Source organism: Otolemur garnettii, unplaced genomic scaffold, assembly GCF_000181295.1.
Source record: "Otolemur garnettii isolate 467f Iridium unplaced genomic scaffold, OtoGar3 scaffold00008, whole genome shotgun sequence".
Taxonomy (NCBI): domain Eukaryota; kingdom Metazoa; phylum Chordata; class Mammalia; order Primates; family Galagidae; genus Otolemur; species Otolemur garnettii.
The window spans coordinates 31,193,781-31,208,864 of NW_003852403.1; the positions used below are offsets into that span (position 1 = coordinate 31,193,781).

Sequence of the window (15,084 nt, forward strand, 5' to 3'; positions counted from 1 at the left end):
AAAAAAAAAAAAATCCTTAAAAATGGGCAAATGATCTGAACAGACATTCCTCTAAGGAAGACATTTCACGTAGCATATGAAAAGAATGCTCAACATCATTCATTAATCATTAGGGGAATCCAAGTCCAAACCACGATAAGATGTTATCTCAGCGCTGTTGGAAGAGCTGTTATCAAAAAGAGAAAAACAGCAAATACTGCAAAGGATGTGAAGAAAAGGGCATTCATGCCCCCCTGGTGAGTATGTAAACTATTACAGCCACTGTGAAGACCAGAATGGACATTAGTTTAAAACCTAAAAATAAAATTACAATATCATCCAGAAATCTCCGTACTGGGCACTTATTCAAAGCAATGAAACATCTAAGAGGCATCTGCACCCTCATGTTGATTGAAGAACAATTCACAACAGCCAAGGTGTGAAACAGCCAAGATGAGTGTATAACGAAAATGTGGCATATCAGTGTTCATATGCCCAGTGGAATACTGTTTAACCATATGAAAGGAACCAAAGAAAGTATAAAAAAATGGAAAGATATCTCCTGTAAAAAGAATGAAATCCAGTCATTTAAGACAACATGGATGGAACTGGAGGGCATTATGTTAAGAGAGATAAACCAAGAAGAGAAAGTTAAAAGCACATGTTCTCATTCACCTGGGGAAACTAAACAAAAATTTGATCCCATACAGTGGTTCTCAACCTTCCTAATGCCACGATATATTTTCATTGTTACAAAGGGGTTGTTGTGACCCACAGGTTGAGAACCACTGCCATAGAAGTAAAAAGTAGAACTGAGGATACTAGAGGCTAGCGAGGGTAGGGCGGAACAAGGATCAGAGATTTGTTAAAGACAAAATTACAGCAAGGTGGAAGGAATGAGCTCTGGTGTTCTATGCCACTGTAGGACGACGACATCTAACAATAATATATTATGTAATTTCAAACAGCTGAAAGGTAAACATTGACTGTTCTTAACACAAACACATGATAAATATCTGAGACGATGGATATGCCAGAGAGCCAGATCTCATCACTATACATTATGTGTATAGAAACTTCACTGCAAAGATGTACATTTATTATTTGTCAATTATAAAATGTTATAGATGTATTTAAATAACAATATAGACAAAAAAGAAATTATATAAAGCAAATAATGTGCCTCATCTGTGGGGTTCTACTAAGGAACAAAAAAAAATAAGATCTTCCTGCTTTTGAATATTATCTTTTTAGTTGCTGAGAATATGTGTGCTTCTTAGAAGAAAGCCCATTCTTACTTTTTATGATTTCTCAGTGTGGCTTATGAATGCGATAAACAGCTAAAAATATAATGTAGAAAAACATAACTGGTATAACTCAATTATTTTTAATGCTCTAGTTTTATAAGGTATCTTTGGTTTTTAAAAAATGAGGTATGGTAATCACACCTTGCTGAGTAATTAAAAGCTGCTCTTACATTCCTGTTTTCTTGAACTCCCTCCCTGATCCCCTACATTCATTGGCATAGAAAGTTATTGCTCTGATCCCTCCTGTCAGCGCAGAAGAGAATATTAATATTAATCAGTGTGTGTGTCCATAGATTTCTGAAGAAAGGGGCTGATCCCTCTCCTTACGCATGCTGCCCCTCAAAAGGCATCATCTGCTTATACAGGTGTCCTCTCTTCAAAGGCCTTTGTGTTTAACGTCAAGGCAACGTCTGAGAGCCCATTTCAAATTCAGAGTTGTTATAATGACAAAAGTATATTCTTTCATTAATTTACTTGTTTGAGTAATCTGTTAAAGGTAAGGGGCTTTAGAGGAAAAACCATGAACCTCATAGAACAGATTATACAAGAATAACCTGTTCGTTAGCCTAGTGAGCAAGGAAACGATTTGGGAAAACAGCTCCTTGAACGATATTGTAACATTTTGATAAACCTATATTAGTGGCATAATAGAGAAGGTGTGCTGAAAAAAATTGTCAGTGTCATTTCCACAAAAACGTAGAAAAACTGATGAGGAATTTCTTACAGATCTGAGGAGTCGTACTTTGCCACATCCACTGAGAGTGGTCATAAATTCTTCATTTTAAGAAGATGCCTTCTTTATGCCCTTTGCGAGGACATTAGGGTTATTACTCTTCAATATGCTTCATCAGTAGCCTATTTAGTTGGCCTAAAATGTTTCTGCAGGTTTTGAATATTTGTGTAATGGCTTTTGTTTTGTATCTGTACATGTCTGATGTACTTCAGGCTGGTTGCCTGAAGTAAATAATAGAGTTTATAAAACGTTGACTAATGTTTGCAACTGTGCATGGCCGGAGAATAGTGTAATACACGTAAATGTCTCTGAGCACTAGCCGTGTTTCACTTCTATATGTCATCTTACTCAAACAACAATTTAAACCAGTAAATTAATATGGTCTTTTATATCTGTTGTACCAAAATGATTTATGCTACCTGTTAAATTCATTATTTTAAAATCTGTCCTTTCTAAATACATTCTTGTGGGAAATATTAGTATATCATGTTCCAGTTTCAAAGGTACTCTATAATTTTCTAATGGTATTTTATTGAAAGATAGCATGGTTTATCGTCCTATCTAAATGTCATATTGGAAAGAGAAAATTGCATGTATAATGATTACAATGAAAAATGCTGTTTCTAAAGGCTAACCCATTTAACTCCTATGAATTATCAAAATATACTTTGAAAATGCATTACATTGGATGTAGATATTGTAAGGAAAGTATGTACCTTCACAGCCAGACTTTTAGATTATAAGAGGAAAGAACATAATTTAGTGACCTTTGTTAAAATACAGACCCACAACGTATTCCATGATCCTTAAGAGTCTGGTTTTTGTTTATAGCCAAGAAGATGCCTTTATAACTTTAGAAAATAAGCAAAGGTGAAAGTATTACTTATATAAAAGGGAGTTATGCTTCTAAAAGAATGCCTGCTTGGTATGCACATTGGGAGCATTTTAGAAGCCCAAAGATAAAAACTAGGAAGGATTTTGAAATCGTCATTTTATAGATGAGGAGACAATGCTGGAGCAGCGAAGGCACTCATTAAATTTCACACGGAGAAGTTAGGGGCAGTGCTGCAGAGAAGACCCACACTCCAACCCCCCCATAACATGCCTCTTGCCACCTAAATAGCTTTGTTTTTACTAGGTTCAAACGTTTTCTCTAGAATGGCTCAAACTCATATGCAAAGCATCTTTAGAATTATGCCATAGGCTGTGTTCACTTCTATGATAGACTGCCTTCATGTAAGAAAAGGCATTTTAGCTGGAGATTATTATTTTCCAATTGAAGCTACCTTAAGTACATAGGTTGATACTAAGTATGATGCCTTTCTGATTCCTTTAAACTATCATATCTCAAATAGGCTTTAGAACATCAAGCATACCGAAAAGATGTATGCTTTGGTTTGCACTAATTTCTACGGAAGCTTGGGGTTCCCAAAAGAACAAATTAATTGCCAGATGGGACCAAACTAATTTTAACCTCTTTAACAGAGGTTAAAGAGCTCTTGGTATTTTGAAAGCAATTGTCAATTGTCACTAGTTAATACAGAAATGGTGGAAGGGAATCATCTTACCTCTTTAGAAGAAGGAAATGGGGTTGGCAATAAAATGGCTTGTCTATTTTCACCAAGCAAGTCGGCAGCACTAGAATGTTCAATTATCTATTTAGTCCTCTGATCTTTCTATCAGAAAAGGTCGCATGCAGGGACATATGAGGATCCACAGTTACAAAGTCTTGCTACTTAGGGAGTTTCAAACAGAAATGCTGCCGAGAAGAAATTAGCAAACGGCCTTTGAGAGTTTTAAAATTTTTACATAGAAAAAAATACACTCCTATCCAAGGCCAAGTAGTTTTATCCTGAAAACCATTTTTTAAAATAGCCACCGAATTGGTCTCACTGCATGTGAAAGAGAAATTTGCTTAGATGCTCTCTGTAGCCACAAATCTCACTGACGTGTTTATTTATCTATTAGCACTGGTGGCCTTAGAAACTGTTCTGGGCTTCTTCCTCCCTGATTACATGTTCTGGAATTTAGAAAACAAACAGCTCTTGAAAGGCTGAAAGCCAATGTGTCACATCAGGGTCAACTGCTGAAAATTTTCAAGTCTCCTATATTTTTCCCTGTAGTAAAACAGAAAATAGTTTTTATTGTCCAGAATGGGGCTTCATCAGACTTCTTAGCCTACAGGTGGTCAGCAAGTCCTAATTCTGGTTTGAGGATTGTCTCATAATGCCATTCTCACTGATGGTTTTTTTTTCCATTTAATTGACATATAGTTCTCATGTTAGAACAGGATATTGCTCTCTTGAATTCTTTCCACAGGGGGACAAACAATTTTCCAGGCTCAGTTCCCTGAGAAATGCTTAGATTCAGACTGAGTTGTTTTAAGTAAATTGTTGATAAGATTGTAGGAATATTAATATTTTTATTCTAAAATGCCTATAAGGAAAACACTAATAATAAAGGCCCAAAGTTCAAATTCAGTTTGTTCAGAAGAGCAACTCCATCCGCTACCACAAATAATGAAAACATTCCTCATGACAGTGCCCGTAGCTCAGTGGGTAGGGCACTGGCCATGTACAATGAGGCTGGTGGGTTTGAACCCAGGCCGGGGCCAGCTAGAACAACAATGATAACTGCAACAGAAGAAATGGCCAGGCGTCATGGTGGGCAGCTGAAGTCCCAGCTACTTGGGAAGCTGAAGCCAGAGAATTGTTTAAGTCCCTGAGTTTGAGGTTGCTGTGAGCTTCAATGCCATGGCACTCTACCCAAGGCATGAGACGCTGTCTCAAAAAAAAAAAAAAAAAAAAGAAAGAAAGAAAAGAAAAAACTCCTTATACAATTTGTAGATGGCTTGGGGGCTACAGGTTGGACACCCCTGATTACAAACCTTGCTTCTGATTTGCTAGCCTCATGCTTTGGGAGGTATTTGATGAGTGAATTTTCAAAAGCCTGAGCCACATCAGCAGGGAAGAGCAGCCTCCCCGTGACAAGCACACTGAGCAAGTACAGTGTTGTCTCTGCTAATGACATGTGATGAGAAGGCATCTGCCACTGCTGTCATAGTGGTCAACCAAGGCCCACCACCAAAAGCAATCCTGAGAATATCAGACAGACTAACGTGTTCCTTTTCAAATAACTTTATAAACAAGAGAGCTTAAAATTAATAAGGTCTACTTATGGAAATAAGAGTAAAATATTTATAGACTATTCCATTGCAAAGCCAAAGAATATTCCATGGACAGGCAATATTCTTGATAGTTCTTTCCGAGAGTCAGAGTGTGGAGAGGTGGTAACTATCACTCTTCACTGATGAGTGGCAGCAAGTCTCCAGTGACTTTGCACATCTCTCTCTTTTCCTGCACTGATGGTAAGGGCTCCATTTGGTAAATGAGCCTTTTCTCTGGCTCACCACCATAGTAACATCTTTATTGTTTATTTTCCATGTTTTTTCTTTGGTAATCTATTAAAATACTACAAATGTTTTTTGGAGAGAGGGCAGAGAACAAATGGATACATTTAAAATGCACAGAGAGAAGAGCAGGGCAGGACACAGTGGTGAATCCAAAGTGACTTTTTATTAAGGTTTTGGCAATTTGGGGGTATCCATGGTTTGGGTGCCTCTTTCCTCTCTGCGCTCGGAAGGCTTATGTTATACTTGGAGGAAAATGAGCTTATGTACAATTATACTAAGATGTTAAGAACGTCTTTTTACTCCTCATAGGATAACTTATTATTATTTTATTTATTTATTTATTTGAGACAGAGTTTACTATGTTGCCCTCGGTAGAGTGCTGTAGTGTCATAGCTCATAGCAACTTCAAACTCTTGGGCTTAAGTGATTTTCTTGCCTCGGCCTCTGAAGTAGTTGGGACTACAAGCACCTGCTACAAAACCCGGCTATTTTGTTGTTGCAGTTGTCATTGTTGTTTAGCAGGCCCAGGCTGGGTTTGAACCTTGGTGTACGTGGCTGGCACTGTAACCACTGTGCTATGGGTGCCAAGCTGATAATTTATTATTTTTATAGTTTCTTTAGAGAGAGGGCAATACTTAAAAGAATGTTACCTACCATAAGAAAGAAGTGTGAAGAACTTCTTAACTATGATATCATATCATGAAATGCTGTAAATCTTATCCATGGAGATGGTCTGGCTTTTAACCTTTGAAGATGTTTGCTTTTATCTATGAATGCTGAAAGGTCCTGAACCTCACTTAGTCAGTTTTAAACTTACTCCCTTTCTACTGGATTTAACATGTTTACAACTCACTCAGTACTAAAGAGTCATAACCTTCCACTTATACATTTCTAGATATTTTACTTGAACTTTCTTATTATGTGGTATAAGCTCATTGACTCTTTTTTCCTGATAATCAGATTCATTTTCAGCCCATGTTTAGGAGGTTCCATTCTAAAATAAAAATAGGCTGGGCACAGTGGCTCATGCCTGTAATCTTAGTACTCTAGGAGGCTGAAGTGGGTGGATTGCTTGAGCTCAGGAGTTCAAGACCAGACTGAGCCACAGAGAGACCTCATCCCTAAATAAATAGCCAGGCATTATGGCAGGCACCTATAGTCTCAGCTACTTTGGAGGCTGAGGCAAGAGAATTGCTTAAGTCTAAGAGTTTGAGGTTGCTGTGAGCTGTGATGCCACAGCACTCTACTGAGGGTGACAAAATGAGAGTCTGTCTCAAAAGAAAAAGAAAAGAAATGAATGTTTTGCTAAATTCAATCAGCAATTGTTAACTAACAAACCAGAAATCTCAACAATACACACTATCATTGCCTTCTCCACCATTTTTTTTCTTTTGAGACAGAGTCTCACTCAGTCAGTCTGGATTGAGTCCTGTGGTGTCATAGCTCACAGCAACCTCAGATTCTTGAGCTCAAGTGATTCTCGAGCTCAAGTGATTCTCTTTCCTCAGCCTCCCCAGTAGCTGGGACTACAGGCACTCACCACAATGCCCAGCTATTTTTAGAGACAAGGTCTCGCTCTTCTTCAGGCAGGTCTTGAACTCCTGAGCTCAAGCAATTCACCTGCCTCAGCCTCCCAGTGTGCTGGGATGTCTCCTCTGTTCTTAAAACACACTGTTACAGATTGTACCCCCTCAAAATGTATTAGGTTGAAACCTAATCCCCATTCTGATGGTGTTGTTAGGTAGAGACTTTGTGAGGTTATTGGGTATGAAGGCAAACCCTTATTTATGGGATTAGTGCTCTTATAAAAGAGACCACAGAGAGCTCATTATCCCCTCTGCCAAGTAAGATTCTACCAAGAAGATATCTGTCTATAAACCAGGAAATAGGCAGACACTGAATCCACCAGTACCTTGGTCGTCTACTTCCCAGCCTCTAGAACTGTGAGGAATAAATTTCTATTGTTAAGAAACAACTCCGTTTGTGGTATTTTGTTATAGCAGCTGAATGAACCAAACCCTGTTCTTGACTTTTTTGACGCCACATGTGGCTGGTGTTCCTTCTACTTTCCATCCCTTCTCAGTCTCTTTTCAGGGGCCATGGGTATTGGGTGAGAACCAAATTCTTTTTCTTTTCTAACTTTCAAATGCTAACATTCCCCAAGAATCAATCCTCAGAGCCATGGTCTTCTCATTCTCTATTTTTGATCTCATCCACACCTTCAATTGTCATCTACAATCAGATGTTTATTATCCTCAAATTCAAACTAACCTCTTCTCTGAGCTCCAGACCTGCCTAAGTACCTCATATTTAACTTACCCAAAAATCACTTCATGATTATCCCACTCTCCAAACTTGGTAACCATGCAATCTTTCTTTATCTTAGTGAAGACCTTCCTCTAATTTTTAGAACAAAAATCCCTGCACTGTCCTGACGTTACTCCTTATTCACCATTTTATGTACTTCTTGAAGAAGACTGTTGGCTTTGCCACCTGAATATTCTTCAAATATTGTTTTCTTTTCACACTTCCCCCACTCTAGTCATGTCTACCATCAACTTTAACTTGAAAAGTATTCTAATTGTTCTCCCCATTTTACTTTACACCCTCCACTAACAGACAGAAGAATGCCCATTTATAATATAAATAAACTCATGTCATTTGCCAGTTTAGAAGTCTGAAATCATTTCCCCAATTTCTTACCATGGCCTACAAAGGCTTGGAAGGTCTGGTTTCTGCCATTCTCTCTGTACTGACCTCTTTTTTCTTTATGTTCTAAGCACTGGACATAGTGGTACTTTGGATGCTTGAGTATTCAATGATATTTCCTACCTGAGGGGCTTTTCACATTATGTTCTTCTGTTTAGAATGCTCTATGTATCTCCTTTCCTAGTTAGTACCAACTAATTCTCTAGCCAGCACCAAGCCAAATCACTTCCCCCAAGAAGCCTTTGCAAAATGACTAGTGTCTACTTCTCTCCATCACTGGAGCATAAGCTCTATGAAGGTAAGGAGCATGTCTATTTAATTCATGGTTTTATATGTGGTATTATGTAGGCACACAGAAAATATGTGTTGAATAAATGAATGCATATAAGGAAGGGAATGAATGTGAGTGATGCTGGTTGAGTTGCAAAGTCATTTCAGAGGGTCTTTAAATTTATATGGATACCAAGGAATATTGTAGATTAAAACAGATATGACTATTCTCATTTGGAGGCCTTATACAGATTTTGACATGAGAACGAGTGTCTTGTGGAGAACATTATTGGGTGTCATTAACTTAGATTATAACTAAATGCATGTGCAAATCTATATTCATATAGCTGTTAGAACTTCTCAATTGGAGAGCTTAGGTATAGATCCCTCCAGTGTCAGGAGGGAAGCTGAACCAAATGATAAACTACACTGTCCCCTTTTCTATGAGTGCCATTACATAGAACTTTTTTGGAAAAGACTCCTAAATGGGCCAGATATGAAGGTGTTATTTGTTGTTTGGTGCTGTCTTTTAAAAGAAGTTATCAAGATCTTATCTTCCAAAGCAAAATAAATTAAAGCAACATTACTACAACTTGAATTAGTCTAGAATACTGGGTTTTCATTCATTGCATAAACAGACACTGTTAAAATAATGTTTATGAAGAGAATAAAATAGAATTACAAATGTTTATAAAATGATGGCAATAAATAGGACAAACCAAGACATAAAATTTTAAGTGTACTCTAAATAGGCTTTAAAGCCCAAAGATAGGTAATATCAGCTATGTCTGATTTAAATGTTTTTTCTTTCTCTATGGTGCCATATTATTTCCAGCAATAGTAAAAGCACATTTTAATAAAAACAGATATCATTACAACAAAAATCACTGTTTAATTTTTCTTCACCTGCTTGATCCTCTCAGGGAATATAACTGTGGCAAATGTAAATGACCTTCTAAGAGAGCATCTTTTATATTAGAGATTTTTGTAATAAAGTAATAAAATTAACATGGTAAGTTGAAATATATATGTATAGGTTTTTTATTTGAAGTTTTTTTTTTAACCTGTAACTATTGAACACAGTGTTCAGTAATGATGACATCAATGAAAGCATAACCTGAGTTTATTTTATTTACAATATAGGCTACACTTATATGTCCGAAATACTTAACATGAAATAAAATACTTACTTTTTCTTTTAATAATTCTGGATGGTTACAATTTTTACAAGGCAAGGTATAAATATTGAGATTTAACTCTGTACTCAAACAGTGTAATCTCTAAGAATGATCATAGTTCTCAGAACTAAATAGTAAAAATAATCATTGAATTATTATCTAGTATCAGTCTCCCCACTATATTGTAAGATAGTCTGCAGTATTGGAAATTCTGTGTTCTGTTATAAAGCACAATGCCAGACTCATAAGTACATTTCTAAATGTTTATTAAATGAATATGTATGTTCAAAGGGAAATGATATGTTCCTTTCATCACATCTGATACTTTCTGCTTTAGATAAGATTTAATGATCTTTAACTTTGATCTGATGCTGTCTCTTCTAATGTCTCTGTGATTATAACTTCATATTTTAAACAGAGAAGCCCTCAGTGAATAATTAACAGCAATCAAGAGAAGCTTAAACATAAAGGCAAAATTTCTGCCAAGAATAATTATCTTTGTAGAAAATACATCTCATGAGACAGGCTGAAGGAATGTAGCCTGCAGAGGAGAGCTGTGAGTACCATTTCACTGGAGTATTTCTCTTCAGTCAGTCTTCCTAGAGCAGCTACCTGAGCCAAATGTTTGTCATTGTTTTTCAGAAAGGGATCATCTGTACATTTTTTGAAATCATTATGCCCTTGAACCTGACTGTGCTGATAGCTAAGGAGTCTCTCACATTTGTACTTTTAAATGTGTCACCTTTATCATTCTTTATAGCCAGTCCTTCGTTGTTTCTTCTTCTTAACCAAATGAGCATATTCAAAATAGACATTACCAAGGATGATTGTATATGGATAAAATATCATAATACTTTCAGATGGATTTTAGGAAATAATAATGTCATCTTCTATGGATTTTACAAAATCAAGGGAAGTCAGAAAAAAATGAAGCTTGTAAAGTAAAGCCTTCAGTTCTAAATTTTCAGTTCCAGATTTTGTGATCTACATAGAAATTTAGAGGCATTAACAGAATTAACAAGGGAGTTTAGATCAATTAGAGTCTGTTCTTCGTTCCTGCAATGTCGGCAAACTGTTTAAATCTCTTAAATAGAAAGTGAAGTTTCAATGTACTTATGGGGAAGGGATTCAATAGAGAGAGACAACAATGCTAATACAAATAGAGGTTTAGACCTGTTAGTTCAACTAAAAAGGTTTCCCTAGGGAATAATTCACATTTGCCTTCTCTGAGTGACAGGATGCCTAATTAAAAGATACCTTCAACTTCAGAAATCTTTAATTATTTATTAGCAAGCTAATGCTAACAGGGTAAAAAGCCTAACAATAACTTCTCCAGGATTTATTCGTTTGGCTATTTGGGAGAATGAAGGTCACATCATCAACCTCTCTGGAACTGAGATTAAAGGTTTCAGACATTGTTTTCATTAAATTTTTACTTTTTTCTAAATAATAATCAATATTAAGGAATGTATACCAAACCATGCACTAATTTGGGTTTAGGAGGAGTTGAAGAGAAAATTCAAACAAATCTGGCCCAGTTGAAATTTGCTGAGACACATATCTTAAGCCTTCTCACCACACAAGAATAACTAACTAGGTAAGGTGATGAATGTGTTAATTAGCTTGACCGTGGTAATCATTTCACAATTATACAGATAGCAATCATGTTGTATACCTGAAATGTACATATTTTTATTTGTAATTATGCCTCAATAAAAGTGAGAGAGAATTATGAATATAATGCTAGAGTCATAATCTATGAAATCTACAGGTCAAATAATAATATTTGGAACTACCTTAATAAAGATTGTCATCCTATTGCCCTTTTTTGTTCCTATTAACTAAAATGGTATTGTTTTTATAAAAAAAAATTTATTGATATTTTCTAGGCAAGCTTTACTTTCAAGAGCATATTACTTACATAACATTAAAGACTTCGTGCCCAAGTAAAATTGTTTTACATATAAATATCAAATAATTTTCTGTACATCCAATCACATCTCAAATGCACTAAAATATCTTTCAAGCTATTTCTTCTATTAACAATAGCTTCCATTTCTTCTATTAACAAAGGCTTCCACTTTTAAAGCCTCTTATAATTTACAAAATATCTTTTACTGATTACCATCGATTAACTCTCAAAAACACCATTTTAAAAGAGTGAAAACTGAGATTGAGAAACAGGTGTTCAGAGTCACGACCAAAACCACTTGTCTGGTAATTACAAAGCCAGAAGCAGAACCCAAGGCTTCTGGCCTTCGTTTCGGTTCAGCTTTTTCATAGGCATTGATTCTTTTCCAATATTAAGATCATTACCATATCCACCTTCCAATTGTCTGAACTGGATTTTGGTGTGTTAATTTCTTTACTTGAAGCACGTGCAAATCCATTATAAATGGCCCGAAATCATGAGATTGTACAGTCATCTTTATAAAGTCAGAGGACGCTAAGGAAGATAAGGCTAATTCATAATCCCTTCCCCTCACTAACTAGGTTGAATCCTGTGACTAGCCTCTACTTTGGGTGGAGTAAATAGGAATTCTACAAAACATTCCACTGGTCAATCTCTCTAAAGTTTCATAGAGAAACAGAAATAGATTAAAGAAGCAAGAACGCATTAGTCTAAAAAAACCTGTACTTTTTCTAGTAACGCTAAGAATAATTATTCAAATAGATTTTAGATCATTTTCAAGTTTATTTCCATTTGCTTTACATATTTTTATACGTATGTATATTTATATACATATGTATATAGTATTTTAAAGTAAAGTCATAATTATAAAGTTATTTAAATTGTATCATGTATAAGATTATATCTTTATACACATTAGATACAAAAAATTATTTATAATGTGATATGTGTATATATATGTGTGTGTGTGTATATGTTATATATATAAAGTGAATCATGGTGCTCTTAACTGAATATTTTTTTTGAGAAAAAGAATTACATAAATTATAAATATTAATTTTCTTGCATAGCAAAAATATTCCCTTAGGAATAAAGCCCAAAAAAGGCTTTATATAATTTTTATAAAAGAGCATTTCATAACTTTTATAAAATGACATTTTATCACTTTTAAACTGACAAGGTAATTTAAAAGGCCTCCTTTGCCACCTCAGTGAGATTAGTACTAACACCACAAACTAAAGTCTAAACTTGGTATAAAGGAGCACTTTAGCTTATTATAGAAAACCAGAACAATTAATGCTAACTGTATAGAGGATAAGCAGTCCCAAGGACCACACGAAGCTTAATGTTAGGACTGGCCAATGTAACTTCCCGAGCAAACCTTACAAGGCATTGCTGGCATTCGACTTCAAGGCTTAAGTTCAAAAGGATGAAAGCAAACTACATTGAGGAAAAATTGTGAACATATCCATACTTCGGAAATTAATAATTTTATGGGGTTAGCATGGAATATAGTTCTTAATATGTTAGCTATAGGTCAAATTTTTCATTTTCACAAATTCTCAAAGCAAAATAATGTCTTTTATTTCTTTTGATTTTTAGGTTAATACCAAACCGACTAATTAAATTCTGTATTGAACGATCTAGTTAATGTTATTCTTTCTCAATTTAATTCTACAGTTGTGCTGTATGATATCAAATACTAAAATGCTTTGGTGGAAAGAGAGAAAAATTATATAGATACTATTTTTGAGTAACTTAAAAATTATGCAGAGAAAGCTAATCTCAAACTATTTCAAATCATTACCTCCCCAAAGTTTCATTTTAAAACAAATTGTCCTTATAGACAGAACTATATTTTTTAATACAACATGAAACCTAATGGACTATTTACCATCTCATGCCATTCCCAGACCAGTAACCTCGAAGTTCAAGGTAAAGTAATGATGAATTTGCACAGGGAAGTATTTCTAGCCTAATTATTTCCCATAACATTCCATAAATGACTATTAAACATAACTATCATTTGTTCAGAAAGTATTTTCAGTAGGAGAAATAACATGTTTACATTCAATGGTTTATGCCGGATTTTAAACTAGACATTTTCCCTTTTGGGGAAGGGAAATTCAGGTTTGATATTTAAACAGAGACATACTAAGTAAGCACACTATTTAATAAAACTTTAGACGGATTGCTTCTTTTCCCTTTCAAGTAACTAGTTTTTTTCTGGCAGAGTGGTGGGCTTGGTTAAGTACAATAAAATATTTATCTGATTTCCTTTCAAAATCATTTACACAATCAAGAATAAGGCCAAGGTAAAAAATGTCACTTACTTTGCTTTAGCTTCAGCATCCTCATACGCTTTATTAGAAACGTCATCCAGCCCTCCAATCAAATGCTTGAAAGAGCTGTCAGAGGGAAGGCACAGTTATTAGGATAAATCTTGCACAAGGTAGTAACAACAGCAACCGCATCAATGATCTAGTGGAACACTATAAAGTCACTTAAGTAAAAATATATTCAAGTACTGAATCTAAATCCATTATTAAGAAACATATCCAGTAGGGGGCGGCACCTGTGGATCAGTGGGTAGGGTGCTGGCCCCATATACTGAGGGTGGTGGGTTCAAACCCAGCCCTAGCCAAACTGCAACAAAAAAATACCAGGGTGTTGAGGCAGGTGCCTGTAGTCCCAGCTACTCGGGAGGCTGAGGCAAGAGAATTGCCTAAGCTCAGGAGTTAGAGGTTGCTGTGGGCTGTGTGATGCCACAGCACTCAATTACTGAGAATGATAAAGTGAGACTCTGTCTCTACCAAAAAAAGAAAAAGAAACATATCCAGTAGTGATATTTTCCCTGTAAAAAACTAGTATCATTATCTCCACTTAATGAAAGGTAAACTAACTTTCAAAATCAAAATAAGTATGCAGAAGATAGGGAAACAATTAAGAAGACAAAAGTACTGAGAATTGAACTCATTTTGGAGAGGGAAAAAACATACTTTAGCATGAAGAAGGAAGAAGAACTTCACTGCTTAATCTATCCAATATCCTACTATGTGTGCAAAACTGTGTTCTGACTTATTTTATATAGTGAAGTCTCATCTATTAGATAGCTACAACATAAAATGTTATAGAGAAAACATCATGAGTACACACATTCATACTAAAATCACCCTTGAAAATTACTGAACGTAACGAGATACAGTAACTCTTGCATACTATATTTTGGCAACCACCAAAGACTAAAAGCATAGACAAGATTAAAATCTAAATTCAGAAGTCTGAGAATTCACAAAATAATCAGGGATCGCTTATATGGTGCTCATAGGCCAGGCATTGCCTTGTGTATTCCACACATAGCAATAAGTATTTACTAGTATGATTATATAGGTTAGCATGATTATCTTCATTTTATAAATGAGAATACTAAAAGCATAAGAAGTTCAAAGAAACTAGCCCAAAGTTATGTGAAGATTGACTGAAAGCAGACGATCTTTCTTCACATTCCTAAAACTCACATTACACCTCCTATGCAAATCACTGGGCATTAAAGATAATTGTCCAATCCCTAGCAGTATCTGAGC

At 35.5% G+C, this 15,084-nt stretch overlaps 1 protein-coding gene across 2 annotated transcripts in view; it reads right to left on the reverse strand.

Annotated features, from left to right (window-relative positions):
• The window catches only part of PRKG1 (protein kinase, cGMP-dependent, type I), a 1,243,017-nt gene that overhangs the window by 94,283 nt on the left and 1,133,650 nt on the right, over positions 1 to 15,084 (reverse strand). For both annotated transcript variants that reach the window (XM_012801440.2, XM_012801439.2), the window contains exon 9: positions 13,834 to 13,908. In XM_012801440.2, the coding sequence (XP_012656894.1) occupies positions 13,834 to 13,908 (75 nt within the window). The remainder of the gene's footprint in view (positions 1 to 13,833; positions 13,909 to 15,084) is intronic.